Genomic DNA, 13,092 nt, shown 5'->3' on the forward strand with positions numbered 1-13,092 from the left:
ATAACCATATGGCACAATTAGACAACAATTATAACGTTCATATCCGAAAGATTCACATCCGGCAATCAAAGCTCGTTGCAGGGGTATTTTAGTCAATTAAGTGGTCGGAATTTTATTGTATTTTGCTAACGTAATAATGGCCTAAATGCAAAGTGTCGTCTTCTCGCTGCCACGCTGCCCGACAATTGCAGAGCTTTCATGTAACGGCTCCTTGTAAGATCTTGCCGGATTATGCCACGTGTATTTTAAAATTCCCCTACTTAACTTCAGCCAAAAGCATCCAAGGTTAAGCTGTCGGCCGCAGATCGAGATCCCCAGTTACGGAAATGGTCCTAAAGAGTTCTTATTTTACGAGATTATCGTCACATAGAATGCGATATCAATTGATCGAACGGCGGACATCAGCGTGTTGTGGACCGTTGATAAGGTTATTATTGCGAATAGAATATAACAAAATTTGACAGTGGTTTTTCTGCTATTTCGGTCAAAAATGGAGGACGGTTCGGTCATGAGGGCCAGTTGTCGATGGGTTCGCCCAAGTGAGGTTTTGGTATTTGTTGTTTTGATTTGTTCCAGAGCTTCGCCGTGCGCATGGAAAAAGCTGGGTTTTAGAGTCACTGGTATCGATTTTCGGGGAGATTCCATCGGATTCGGCGGCTTGGGTTCGCTTTTGCTGTCGATCGCTGAAAAGTTTGTAGTACTTGACCTCGAATTCGTGCTATTTTTTTATTGTTCCCAATTTTCACTGTGAAATCCATCGATCTAGGGTTCGTTTTGTTCTTGTTTCGCCATTGGCCTTCTCTGGGTTGTGACATGCTTTGAGCTGAACGAACTAAATGTCGTTTTTCTTTTGGATTTTGATTCTCGTGGGGTTCTTCTCTTTTGTTACGTTTGTGAGCCTTTAATTATAGGCTTGGGAATTTGGCCGTTCAGTTGCTAAATTGCTTAAGGGTTTTATTCTGTTCGAGATGCTGTACGTAAGGGCTTCTGGGAAGTGAAAGGTAATTTAGCCACTCCTAATGTTTGATTAGTAGGGTCTGCTGCCTTTTGGATAAAAGGGTTACAAAAAGCCTCCTTTTTGCTGCTATATCGGTGTAGAATTCGGGTCTTTTGTTGGATTTTCTGGGCTGTCAGCTTTCTCCGACAAGAAGACTCCTCTTCCCCTTCTTTATTCTCCATTGTTGTAATTTGGGGGTTTGGAGTGACCAACCGTCTTCTCAGATGCTTGATCCGTGATATTGTGAATTGGGGTTTACCTTTTTGTCAAGATGAACCTGGAAAGTGACAACTTTACCAGGTGTGGGAGACATCCAACTCAATTTTTCACTGGTTTCTGTTCTTCTTGCTTGGTTGAGAGGTTATCAAATGTTGGCGCAGCCGAAGAGAGCCTGGAGGCACCTTGCAGCACACAGAGTGAAATAATTGAGGTCCTCGATGTAATTCCGGATGTTAAGAAGAAGTCTGGTGAGATCAGAGTAAGAAGGACTCTTCAATACTTGTTTCAACTGGATGATGGTTTCAGTGTTGACAGCAACAAAGATGTTGCAGCAGACGAGCATGTGTCGTCGGCCTCAAGTGCAATTGAATGTGAAATTAGTTCCTGTGGTGAAAACCGTTTCAAGGGTGATAACAGCAAACTCAGCTCCTGTAAAGGAACTAAGGTGATGGAAACTAATGCTAATACTGCTGAGGAGATTAAGATCAGTGCTCATATTGCCAAAGAGATCAATAACATTGAAGACAAGAAGTTGAAGGACCAAGATACGACATTTTGGTTGAGTTCGATGTTGGCGAAGAAAAGATTTATATGGAGGACGAGGAGCATTTCAAAGAAGGACAAACTGCAGGACGATAAGTTGAGTAATGCATCTGATGATATACAGTTGGAAAGCCCTCCTAAATCACGATATTCTTGTGACTGGAGGGCATGCCATGATTTAAACAAGAGTTCCTGGGATCCTCCTAGACATTCATGGGATGGTTCGATGGTTAGCAGAGCGCTAGCATGCTCATTTGCCTGCCTTGAAGAACGAGAAAATGATCTAAGGACCAAAGGAAACTGTCCTGGTGAAAAAATGTCCGAAAATCCTGTTCAGGCTACAGATGACATTGACAGAGGCAAAGTTACTAATGTGCCCATGTCTGGTGAGAAACCTATTTCATCTGATGGCAGCTTAGAGACACTTTTTGTAGAAAGGCTTTATGAAGAGTCTCAACCAGGTAAATCTGTGGCAAGAATCAGAGGAAAAAAGTCACGTGGATGGAGTAAGGTGTGGGACTGGAGTATAACTAGCTCTTTCAAAGACTTCGTGAAAAAACATGATCACAGTCTGCAGAGATCTGCATCAGAGACTTGGCAAGGACGCAAGAATAACAGTGTGGAAAGCATGGAAATTGATGGTGCATTACAATTCAATGGTAATCGTCATGGTTCTATTGAAGGAAATCATTATCTACACCGAAGTATTAATTTTGCTAATGGTGATTTGAGGAACCTGAAGCCTGAATGGCAAATGAGAAGTCAATTCAAGTTTGGTCGAAGCCGAAGCGTTCATTATTCCTCCCCAGGGAACTTAGATAATGGACTTCTGCGCTTCTATCTGACCCCTTTGAGAAGCAGCAGAAGATGTACAAGTAGGGGTAGGACAAAAAGCTCGCACCATATTGGAAAAGGTGTTTTTGGGTTATATTAAGTGTCATATTACTGTCTCAAGTGTATACTGTTTCGAGTTTGCAGTGATGGCTTTAGACTTAAAGATGTTAGCAAATCACAGCTTTAGTCTTGCAGATGGTTTTGCACCACATTTTTTTTGTCTGGATGGTAACCTGCTTAGAAGTGTTGTATGGCAATGAGTGTTTTTTACAACTTTCGAGATGGAGAATGCATTGGTGTTTGCATAACTTGATTGCAGCTTCACTGAGAAAGTGCAGTTATACTATCTCCCTTATTTTTAGTTAATACACATTGGATGAGCAGAATGTTGACAGTACATAATTGTAGTCATTAATTTATTGTTAATAAAGGTGAGATTGATGTCAAACTTTACTATTTGGTGCTTCAAGAAGATGTGCAGTGTTGGTAAGTTTATTTTCTATAATTGGCAACCTAGTTTCTACTTAATGAGATTGTTAATTAGCATTTTTTTTTATTTCTACTTTTTATCAGATTCTGATTGATTGGTCAAACAGCATTATCTCCAGTCAAGCAACAAGCCAAATAAGATACAAATCAGATATGACTTGTCTTTCTTTATGCTTTTATGATATTTTGATACAGTTGAGAATTTCCCTTTCCATGTGGAATTTGATTAGGATGCATTTTCAGCTTAACATTTTTTCTATAACTTTTATTATTAAATTGAGCAAAGAAAGGCTGTTGTATAATCGTCTCTAAGTTCAGAAGGAAGCTAAAACACAATTTCACTTATGTCTTGTTAAACAATTAGATTATTCTTATTTGAATGCAATTTACACATATATAACACCGTCCTATTGATTCCTGAGAGTAAGAAGTAATCTTAATTTTAGGCTCTGTTTGGTATATCATGATTAGAAATCCTGGGATTTCTCCAGAAGTTCAAATTAAGGATCAAGTTCTAAAGGAAATTCTTACTTTTTGTTTGACTATTTGGCTGGGGGAATTTATGCACGATTTTTGCTTATCTTCGAATCTTCATCATCCTTAGCCCCTGAATTTCCTATTTTACAGGTACTAAATCCCCATGTTTTAGGAAGCTAATTTCTTCGCTTCCCAGTTGCAGATGGGAAATAAGTGGGTGTTTGGATGATATCTTGAGATTATTGGAGAAATCTCCATACCAGTTTTTTTCTTCCTTGTTTTTAAACTTTTCTTTTGTGCTAACTCCCCCAGAGCTAAATCATGATTTGTTGTGCATTATACAATGGTGTACAGTTTACTGTGTTTCCTTTACATATGAGTGGTACAGCACTTGGCAATCTCCTGAAGCTCTTTCAGGAACAAAGATAGCCATTGATTGAACATCATTGCTTGGTGCTAATTCTACCATGGTGTCCTGTTAAATGGGCTTTATAATGTTTAGTAGTTCTTACTCCCTGGTAACCTTAAAAGGATGTTGTTGCATCATTTTTTATATCATTCAGCTGCTCTTTCTGTGGTCCAGTTTGTCAAAATGCTACTCATTAGAGTTTAAAGTGATTTTGGTTTTTAACAAAATTATTTCCATCTACTTGTCCTTTAAAAGGGATCTCAAACTAAAAAGTAGGTCATCATTACAGCCATTGTTGGAATGGATGAGGTATGTTGGCAATCTGATGTATATGGTGGTCGTTGCAGTTAATGTGCTTGGATATAGATAGTGAGCTCTAGCAATATTGAGGATGCATCTTGCATGCCTATATTTTTCTCTAGCTGGAATTTCCAATGTTTTTTATTTAAGATATTGTCTTATACAAAGTTCAATGTTGCAAATTATTGTGAAGTGCTTTTAATTTTTTTCTAGCAATATTTAATTTTTTTGGACAGGCTTCATGCGACTTAGTATGATTTCTGAGACTTTAGTAATTTGTGATACTTGGCAGATTGTCATGACCAACCAACAAGGTCTGGTTAATCTTTTCCAGAGCATCCATGCTTCAAAAGCTTATGGCAACAGGATTATTGCAGAGTGAGCTTCTTAAACTTGGCATGCAGAAGTAGCAGCTTTGGTGATGATGATGATGTTGTCGAGACTATAAACAAAGAAGGGAATGATGCTCGAAGGAGATGGAAGCAACAGGGACAAGTTCATGGTGTTTTCTTCAAGTGTATGACCAATATAATTATTCTATTATTCATCCGAATTCTATTCTTATTTTTATATTTAAGGGGAGCTCATCTTGACAAAGAAGGAATGGGGCATATTTCAATTATCTTGTTGTGTGTAAAATATCTGTTTCAATAGGTGGGATCGATGCCCATGAATGATGATTCAACACCATCAAATGAAACTTTCACAGCTTGCTTTAATAACATCAAGCATTCCCATCTCGACTATACTGCATTACTTTCCTTACTACAGCAGCCACGCAAGATATACTCACTCTCACGAGTACTCCTTCGATGGCACAGGTAAATCCAAACAGCACAGAAGCTTCATCGACTAAACTTTGCTCCGTGCAAAAAGCTTAGTAGCAAGTCCGCACCTATGAAACCACTCATGGTGTGCCCGCTTAGAAGTTACGGCCTACTCAAAGCCACGCTCGGCCGATAAGTATATCCTCGTGGTCCATTTCTACATGAAATCGCAACGCAAGGGAGGTCAATAATGCCGGTGAAGAAGCACTTTTCTTTTCGCGCTGTTTAGCACAAGCGTCCCTTGAAAATTTAATTTTAATTTCTAAGTAATCCTTATGCAAATGGATGTAAATGTCTCATCATCTTTTCCTTTTTTCTTTTTCTTTTTTTCCTTCTTCTTCTCCTAATCGTGAGTGGCGAGCGGCTTATAGTGGCAGCGAGCAACGTTAGACAAGCGTAAATCTTCTTCTTCTCCTCCTCTTCTTCTTCTCCTTCGTTTGCTGTGGTTTCTTTATCTCTTCTTCTTGGCTCGTCGAGTGACATCAATAGTGTCGGATGGTGGAGTGGCTAGGAGCGACATGCATAATTGGGATTTTGATGGATAAAATAAAAGGATTACGGGAATAAGAGTATGATTGATAATTAAAATATTATAAATAGTAAAAATATATTTTATTATTATTTTTAGGCATCGTTGATAGTAAGAAATTATCAATAGTAAAATAGGGACCATCAATAACAAGGTTCTCTTGTGTATTCTTTCCATCATCAATCCCGAGTAAAACTATATATATATATATATATATATATATATATGGTCTTTCCCATTTATTTATGTAAATTAAAATTTAGAACATATATTTTTTGGATATGAGGATGATGAGGTAGTCGATACCTATTTGCTATAAAATTAACACAATACCATATGATCGATACTCAAATACCACATATTGAGAACATATGACCACTTACTTGTTAGAAGGTTGATACCTTGACACCATAATAATTAACACTCGATGCCACATGACACACATTGATACGATGTGATTGATACTTCGATACCATGTGATCGACACCTCGATACGTGTGCTCAAATACAATATGATATCATTTCTTAAGTGTTATAGTTACACCTGCTCGAATGATACAATATAATCTAAGACAAGAAAATATACATAATCATGCATAACAAATTTAAAGCATCACTATAAAAAGAGTCTTTAGGTGTGTTTTATTAACTCTTTTAAGCTCTCCATACATTCGACTCTAATTTATTATTTGGTCAGTACCTCATAATATTAATTTAAAATTAATTTTAACTTAAGTATCGAAGGGATCTTATCAAATCTCACATCTATTTTGAATAATCACAAGACTTAGAAAGAGAGAAGGAGGACTCTTGGTATTTTTACAATATTTTTAACACCCCAAGACTTTAGGATATTGTTCACACTTTCATGTCTTTTTATGCAACAAAAAAAAAAAGATGGAGTATTTATAAGCCCCAATGGCTCGAGCCAAAAAGTTTTACATCTTCGGATTTCGGGGTACTGACGGTACCATCGCCTACAGACTAATACTGGATGGTACTACTATTATTATTGGGTGGTATCACCATCATTATTGGGCGATACCATCGCTCAATCTAGACGGTATGATTGATAGAGCTCGAAAACCAAGCTCTGACGGTACTACCACCTGATAGGGTGATACCACTTCTTGACAACATTAATTGTCGATGATATCACCACCGAATCTGGACGATATCACTACCTAGACCACTTGAGAGACTGAGTCCCAAGCAGTGTCATCACCAACCGTGACTTCAGATACTGAACTAGCTATTCAATCGACCCAATTCAATCATATTAAAGATTCGATTAATTTCTAACTAAATTAGTGGGATTATCTTTCAATCTTAACTTGGTTTATGGTCTAACTATGATAATTAAGATATTTAACTAAGTAATCTTGTCCGATATATGATTGGTTCTTCGAGTAAACTTCTCGATCTAACTTACAAACAAAGGTCACAATTGGCTCTGAGTCAAAGTCTTAGTGAAAATATTTACTAACGTTCTACCATTTTAAAACTCGAATGTATATATTAACTATGATTTGATTGTTAATTGAAACTAAATGATAAACAGGTAAAAGAAAAAACACCCTTTTTTATAATATCATCTTTAAAAACACTCGCTGTCATCAAAATGCTGTTCGTTTCCATTTTGCCCTCGTCTGGTCGTCGCATCATCCCCCGCCTCCCGAGGTTGCTTCCTCCCCTTGTCGCTTCACCAAAATTTTCTCTGTTTCTGCTATTGCTTTATCCATCTAATCGAGATCATTAATAGTTTCTGGATTATGAAGTGATTTATTGACTCCTTCCGCTGTTCATCACCTGATGCTTGATCTATTCAGAAAATAGATAGATCGATCGATTAAACCTTTTGTTCCTCTTTTTGATTATTTTTCCTACTTGCTTGTTTGAAACAAAACCTTCTGATATTGTTCGCATTGTATTGCTTGTTGCGGGAAAATATGTTTCTTGTGGTGCCGGCTACTTGTTCGGTTTTAGATGGTTGCGCCTCATCTTTTTAGCTTAGTGATTGTCTGGTAGTTTTCAAGCTTGGTCATGGTTGGATGATAATTCTGTTCAAGATATTGCAGCAAAGGCTAGAATAGGTACGGTAATTTCATGGAAGCTTGAACAAGTTGAGAAGCACGTAGTTACTAATGGATCTGTGGGAATCAATATGACCTACCTGTTAATCCGAATCGCCTATCAACTGCGGGTCTCCATACTTGATTTGCGAAATTTGTTACTCAAGCCTATAACCATGTGTTGTGATCATACATATAACCTTTGTGATTGAAGTTTTTTTTATGATTATTCTTTTTATTAAGTATATTTTTATAATTATTTGTAAGGTAAACCTTTTGCTTTTGCTGACTTGATGTCTTGCAACGGCTAAAGCTTTTGGCAACACTAATAAAGATGAAACAGAAGAAATCTATTTTGCTATGGACTCCTGTTACCCTTTGCATTATGAATAATCTTGATAAGTATTTATGATCAATCAACTCTACTAACTAACAGTTGCAAGTGGTTGATGATTGCTTGCTAATTCTTGGTAGTTGCTATTTATGAAATGATGATCTTTTAGATAATGAAGCTTTCAACTTTAATATATGGATTTTTGTTACCATTTTTGTTCATTGCCATCAAATATCTCTAGCTGATGTTGTTCAGTTTCTTTTTTCATATTTTCTTTAGTCATTGAACCAAACTTAGCCATAGAGGATGGCAAAGTTGGAGGAGATAGAGACAGAGGAGCACCAGAAGGCAATAATAATAAGCAAGAGGAAGAGGACGAAGAAGAAGTACAGCATCATCATCCCAACATACAATGAGCGTCTTAACATTGCCCTTGTCATCTACCTTGTCTTCAAACATCTTCAGTGTGCTCCCTTCTCTTTGCTTCTCTCTTTCTTTTTCAGTACGTGCTCTATAAAACCACTTTTTAGTTAACTGTAATATATTTTTTGAGATAGCATGATGAAGCCATCGATCTACAAGATCAACTTGTCTAAATATTCATTTGCAGTTCTTATATGCTTGTACAACTCTTGTATCATAATAGTTCCTTGTCATGATTGAATTGATAGATCATTCCATTTGCTTGGGTGATGGAGGAAATAGTTGCAGTTACTGGTCATGATGGATGACCTGTGAAGCATGGATTGGGACAATTGTACATATTAGATTGGTTGGAAAGTATAACATCTGAAAGTTTTTTCTCAAGAAGTATTCTCACCATAGGGATCATCTGGTGTACACTCATGTACTTGACAGAGTTTATTATTTCACATTTTGTTTTTAATGAGATTCTTATATTGTGCTGGAATCCTGATAAATATCCATCCTCTGAAACTTTGTACAATGCCTTTTTGGTGAAGGATGAGAAAATATTCACCTAATGCATACACAAATACAGGTAGATTCAAGCTTTTTTTATTGCATAGCTTAGTTTCCTTAATATAAAAATTTTGTTCTCTAAACATTCACTTGAGAATGTAGCTTAGTTTTTTTATTGCATAGCTTTATTTGTGAATAAATCACTTTGAATTTTTTGGTCATTCTCTCTCTTTATATTTTTGTCCAAAACAATTTATTTGTTATTTTGATTTTTTTCATGTTTATTGTTTCAAAGTCATTAGAGTCCATCACCATAATCATGTCAATAGTTAATATGGATAGATTTATTTATTTACATTTATATTTTAGTTTTTATTTGCGAGAGACAACTTTATTATATTTGTCAGGCTCCATTAGCTGATCACAAAGACTCGAGCTATCTTTTGGTGTTTGCAATTAATCACTCAATTCTGGTCTGTGAAAATAATCTGGTGATCTTTATAGGAAAGTAATACACAAAAGCTTCAACGATCTTTTTTATGTTTTTATCTAGATTTCCTGCAGTTATGAACACTATGGTTGGCTTTTTAATTCTCTGGTCAACATCTTGTTCATGCATCATTATTTGTTTATTTAAATATTTCAAGCAAAATGTTCCCTGAATTTCTTCCAGGGATATTGATTTTGAAGTCGTTATAGTGGATGATGGAAGTCCTGACGGCACTCAAGATATCATAAAACAACTACAGAATGTGTATGGGGATGATCTCATTGTGAGTATAGTTAGATTAAGATATTGGTAGTCCTTGGGGATTTTGGACTGTCTCCAATTTCTTACAAATTCATTTTCCTGTTTGATAAAATATTGTCAGCTGTTACGAGCAAGGCCAAAGAAGCTTGGTCTAGGTATGAACTTAACTTTTTGTTTTAGGTGACAAATTGACACCTAGATCCTGAACTTGGGCAACGATGTTCAGGAACTGCTTATTACCATGGCCTTAAGCATGCATCTGGAGATTTCATAATAATCATGGATGCTGATCTGTCCCACCATGTATGTGCATGATTATTAAGAACATCTGGTGTTGACTTTCTGCAAATTTGCTGACAATTCCTCGCTTTATTGACCTAATGATTTATTTTCTTGTTTAACAGCCAAAATACTTGCCAAACTTCATCAGGTAGGGATTTTACATAGCATTTATTTTTTAACTTAAAAATATCTGTTAACTTTATTAATCATCTTATTTGATTGTGAAAAATCAGAATAGTAGTAGTTTTTACCTATAGAAAAAAATAGATAAGCTTGTTTCGGTTCCTTTTGTATGCTGAGATAGACAGCTTTTCATCATCTAGAATATCTTATTTTAGGGCTTAACAATCATTTTATTTGTAAGTTAGCTTCACCAGGTCGACGGTTTTATTCCACAATTGTCATTAGATGCATAAACATAAACATCACAAACTTTATGTAAAAGCTTATAAGATTAAGGAAAGATGGAGTTGTTATAATGAATTATTCAATAAAAAAGTTTGTGATTTGTTCTAAACTACAATTAGAAGTTGAATTATAGGCCGTTTGAAGAATTTAAGAAATATGCATAAAAAAGCAATGTGCATCAAATGCAATCATAGTAACTTTTGTGTTAATAAATTTTGGTATATATAAAAAAATTGTCTAAGGAATAAACATAACTAAAAACTGCCAGAATCTGGGATCAATTATTCAGCTTGGAGGATGATTGCAGAAGATATTGAACATAGCTAAAGACAAAGTGTAAAGGTACATACATTTCTCTAACTGACAGATATCATTTTGGTGTCTAGAGACGACCTGCCATGGTTTATGGTTTAGAATGTCATGTTTTTGGGTAACAGCATATGCAAAAGATTGATACAGCTGATACGAGAATAACAAGATAAATGTATAGTGTCAGAAGGACAGAAGGAGAAGTTATCACAATCATGAGATGAGAAAAATTAAGGCACTTCTGACATTTTTAGAGACTTTTAAATGAACTGATAAATAGAACTTAGTTTATGGTTTAAGGGTACCATTAGATGTGGTAAGAGAGGAGGGCAAGTGTTGTCCTTACAGTTGCTCCTTTGGGACTTAAATTACTAGGGTTCGAGTCATGGAAAGGTTTTTCTACTTGTACAGATAAAGCTGTGTACATTGAAACTCCACATAGCCAGCACTGGTGAGCATAGGCCGCTTTCTGGTATCACAAGAGGGTCAAAAATAATAAAGAAGACCAGGAAATAATAGCACTTTGTAAGGTTGTCATTATACTAGTCCTATTAGTGAATGTTGCCCTTAATAGAGATAAATGGCATACAAGCAAAATTCCAAATAGATGCTTCTTTTGATACTTAAATCATTTCTCAGAGAATAATGATTACTAATGACATTTTTAATGGTCACATTTCATGGAACAGTGTGCTAATTAAAAGGTATACTTTATTCCATATAGAACTAATTGTACATATCGTTGTGTATGGAGTTATATATTTTATTACCTGAATATGCTACCTTAATGTCACAATGCTCGATCTTATTGTCTTATGCTTAAGCAGGAAGCAGATGGAAACTGGTGCAAGTATAGTTACCGGAACCCGCTATGTTCGAAATGGTGGCGTACATGGATGGAACCTTATGCGTAAACTGACTAGTAGGGGGGCAAATGTACTTGCACAGACACTTCTATGGCCAGGCATTTCAGATCTGACTGGATCTTTTAGGTTTTATTTTCCCCTTGTTTGGCATCTGTTGCAGCTATGTTTAAGCTTGATGCCTAATTCGTGCTATTACGTTTGGTAGGCTTTACGAGAGGACAGCTTTTGAAGATGTTGTAAGCTCATGTGTCAGCAAAGGGTATGTTTTTCAGATGGAAATGATTGTTAGAGCCAGCAGGAAGGGTTATCATATTGAAGCGGTAGGACGATCACTTTATTTTGTTGATGCAGTGAACTAGTGATGCTTTTGTAGTTTTTGCTTATGCATTTAGATCAATCAAGTTCTTTTTTGCGACTGTTGTGCTGTATTTCTCAATAAACCTAGTGTATTTTCTGAAGCTTTGTTTCAAATTATTTAATATTTTTGTTGTTTCATGTGCTGCAGGTTCCAATAACTTTTGTTGACAGGGTTTATGGAAGTTCAAAACTTGGTGGATCTGAAATAGTTGAATACCTTAAAGGCCTTTTTTACCTGTTGTTCACAACTTAATAGGAGGAACAGATACTGGAGTTTCCCCCTTTGCTGGTAACATTTTAGTTCATTTCAAATTTCCATGTGGAATAAATCAAGTGATTTTCAAATTATTATTGTTGAAAGCTACTGGTCTTTCAATTCGGTCAACTCACAATCTATGCTAAATAGTTCTATTCATTCTTTCTCTCAAATAAAAAATGGTTGTGGTTATTGGCTCTATAGCTCTTTTGATGCTTTGGTTGCAAACTATGTTCATCTGCACAGTAATCATTCCTTCAAGAGCAATTTAATCCTTTTAGTGAATTTTTTTCCCTAGCCAAGGATTTGTGTGATTTAACAAATAGAAGTCTTCATATTTGATGCCATTTTTTGTGTGCAAATGTATAAATAGCAGATGGGACTTCAGAATATATTCAAGAAAAGGTAGATTGGCTGCATGATATTGGCAACATATTAGAAATTTAGATTAGTTGCTCCTTCGTTTGTATTGTGGAGAGGCTTTTTCATGAGATAAAACTACTTAATTAGCATGCTTTACCTGCATGATTGTGATTTGGTTTTCATGAGATAAACTACTTTGGTTCTGTAATATTCCTCATAGGTCAGCAGCATTATATTTATCGGACAAAAAGGTTACATGAACGGGAAGAAGGAGGTGACAGAATTATATTAATTATTGCTCGAAAAGGTTAAATGAATATGATAGACAAGCAGAAGTGGTGGATATCGAGATTTATAACCTTATTTCGATGCGTATGCTATGTTGGCTGAGACAGAGCATTGGAGTTTCCAAAACCACAGCAAGGTGTGGAGTCTCCCAACAACCCTAATGTTCCAAGCCGCGCGCTCCAGCCGCTCGTCGGAATGCCCCAAAGAGAAGGCTTCTAAACCATCAGCCACCTACCTATTCGAGGTATCACGAACAGCACG

The 13,092-nt window shown here is 36.2% G+C and overlaps 2 protein-coding genes and 1 long non-coding RNA gene across 4 annotated transcripts; all 3 read left to right on the forward strand.

Annotated features, from left to right (window-relative positions):
- Positions 1 to 515: 515 nt before the first annotated feature.
- On the forward strand, positions 516 to 4,890 carry LOC108952953 (uncharacterized). The gene is made up of 2 exons (XR_010496823.1): positions 516 to 690; positions 4,561 to 4,890. It is a non-coding gene; the product is annotated as an uncharacterized LOC108952953 (long non-coding RNA).
- LOC103984583 (uncharacterized) lies at positions 688 to 3,041 on the forward strand. The gene is made up of 2 exons (XM_018826774.2): positions 688 to 1,001; positions 1,099 to 3,041. The coding sequence occupies exon 2, from the start codon at positions 1,269 to 1,271 to the stop codon at positions 2,691 to 2,693; it is 1,425 nt and encodes a 474-aa protein (XP_018682319.2). The 5' UTR covers positions 688 to 1,001; positions 1,099 to 1,268; the 3' UTR covers positions 2,694 to 3,041.
- A 2,352-nt stretch (positions 4,891 to 7,242) lies between the features above and the next one.
- LOC103984582 (dolichol-phosphate mannosyltransferase subunit 1) lies at positions 7,243 to 12,379 on the forward strand. Of its 2 annotated transcripts, none has more exons than XM_009402104.3 (9): positions 7,243 to 7,304; positions 8,310 to 8,494; positions 9,625 to 9,724; positions 9,824 to 9,857; positions 9,929 to 10,005; positions 10,107 to 10,132; positions 11,529 to 11,693; positions 11,773 to 11,887; positions 12,073 to 12,379. In XM_009402104.3, exons 2-9 carry the CDS (start codon positions 8,337 to 8,339, stop codon positions 12,175 to 12,177), a joined length of 780 nt encoding a protein of 259 aa, XP_009400379.2. In that variant the 5' UTR covers positions 7,243 to 7,304; positions 8,310 to 8,336; the 3' UTR covers positions 12,178 to 12,379. The 2 variants fall into 2 exon arrangements, with proteins under 2 accessions (XP_009400379.2, XP_065007419.1); XM_065151347.1 differs by having other exon boundaries at positions 7,274 to 7,304; positions 8,286 to 8,494.
- The last annotated feature ends 713 nt before the right edge of the window (positions 12,380 to 13,092 follow it).

This window comes from Musa acuminata, chromosome BXJ3-5, assembly GCF_036884655.1.
Source record: "Musa acuminata AAA Group cultivar baxijiao chromosome BXJ3-5, Cavendish_Baxijiao_AAA, whole genome shotgun sequence".
NCBI lineage: Eukaryota > Viridiplantae > Streptophyta > Magnoliopsida > Zingiberales > Musaceae > Musa > Musa acuminata.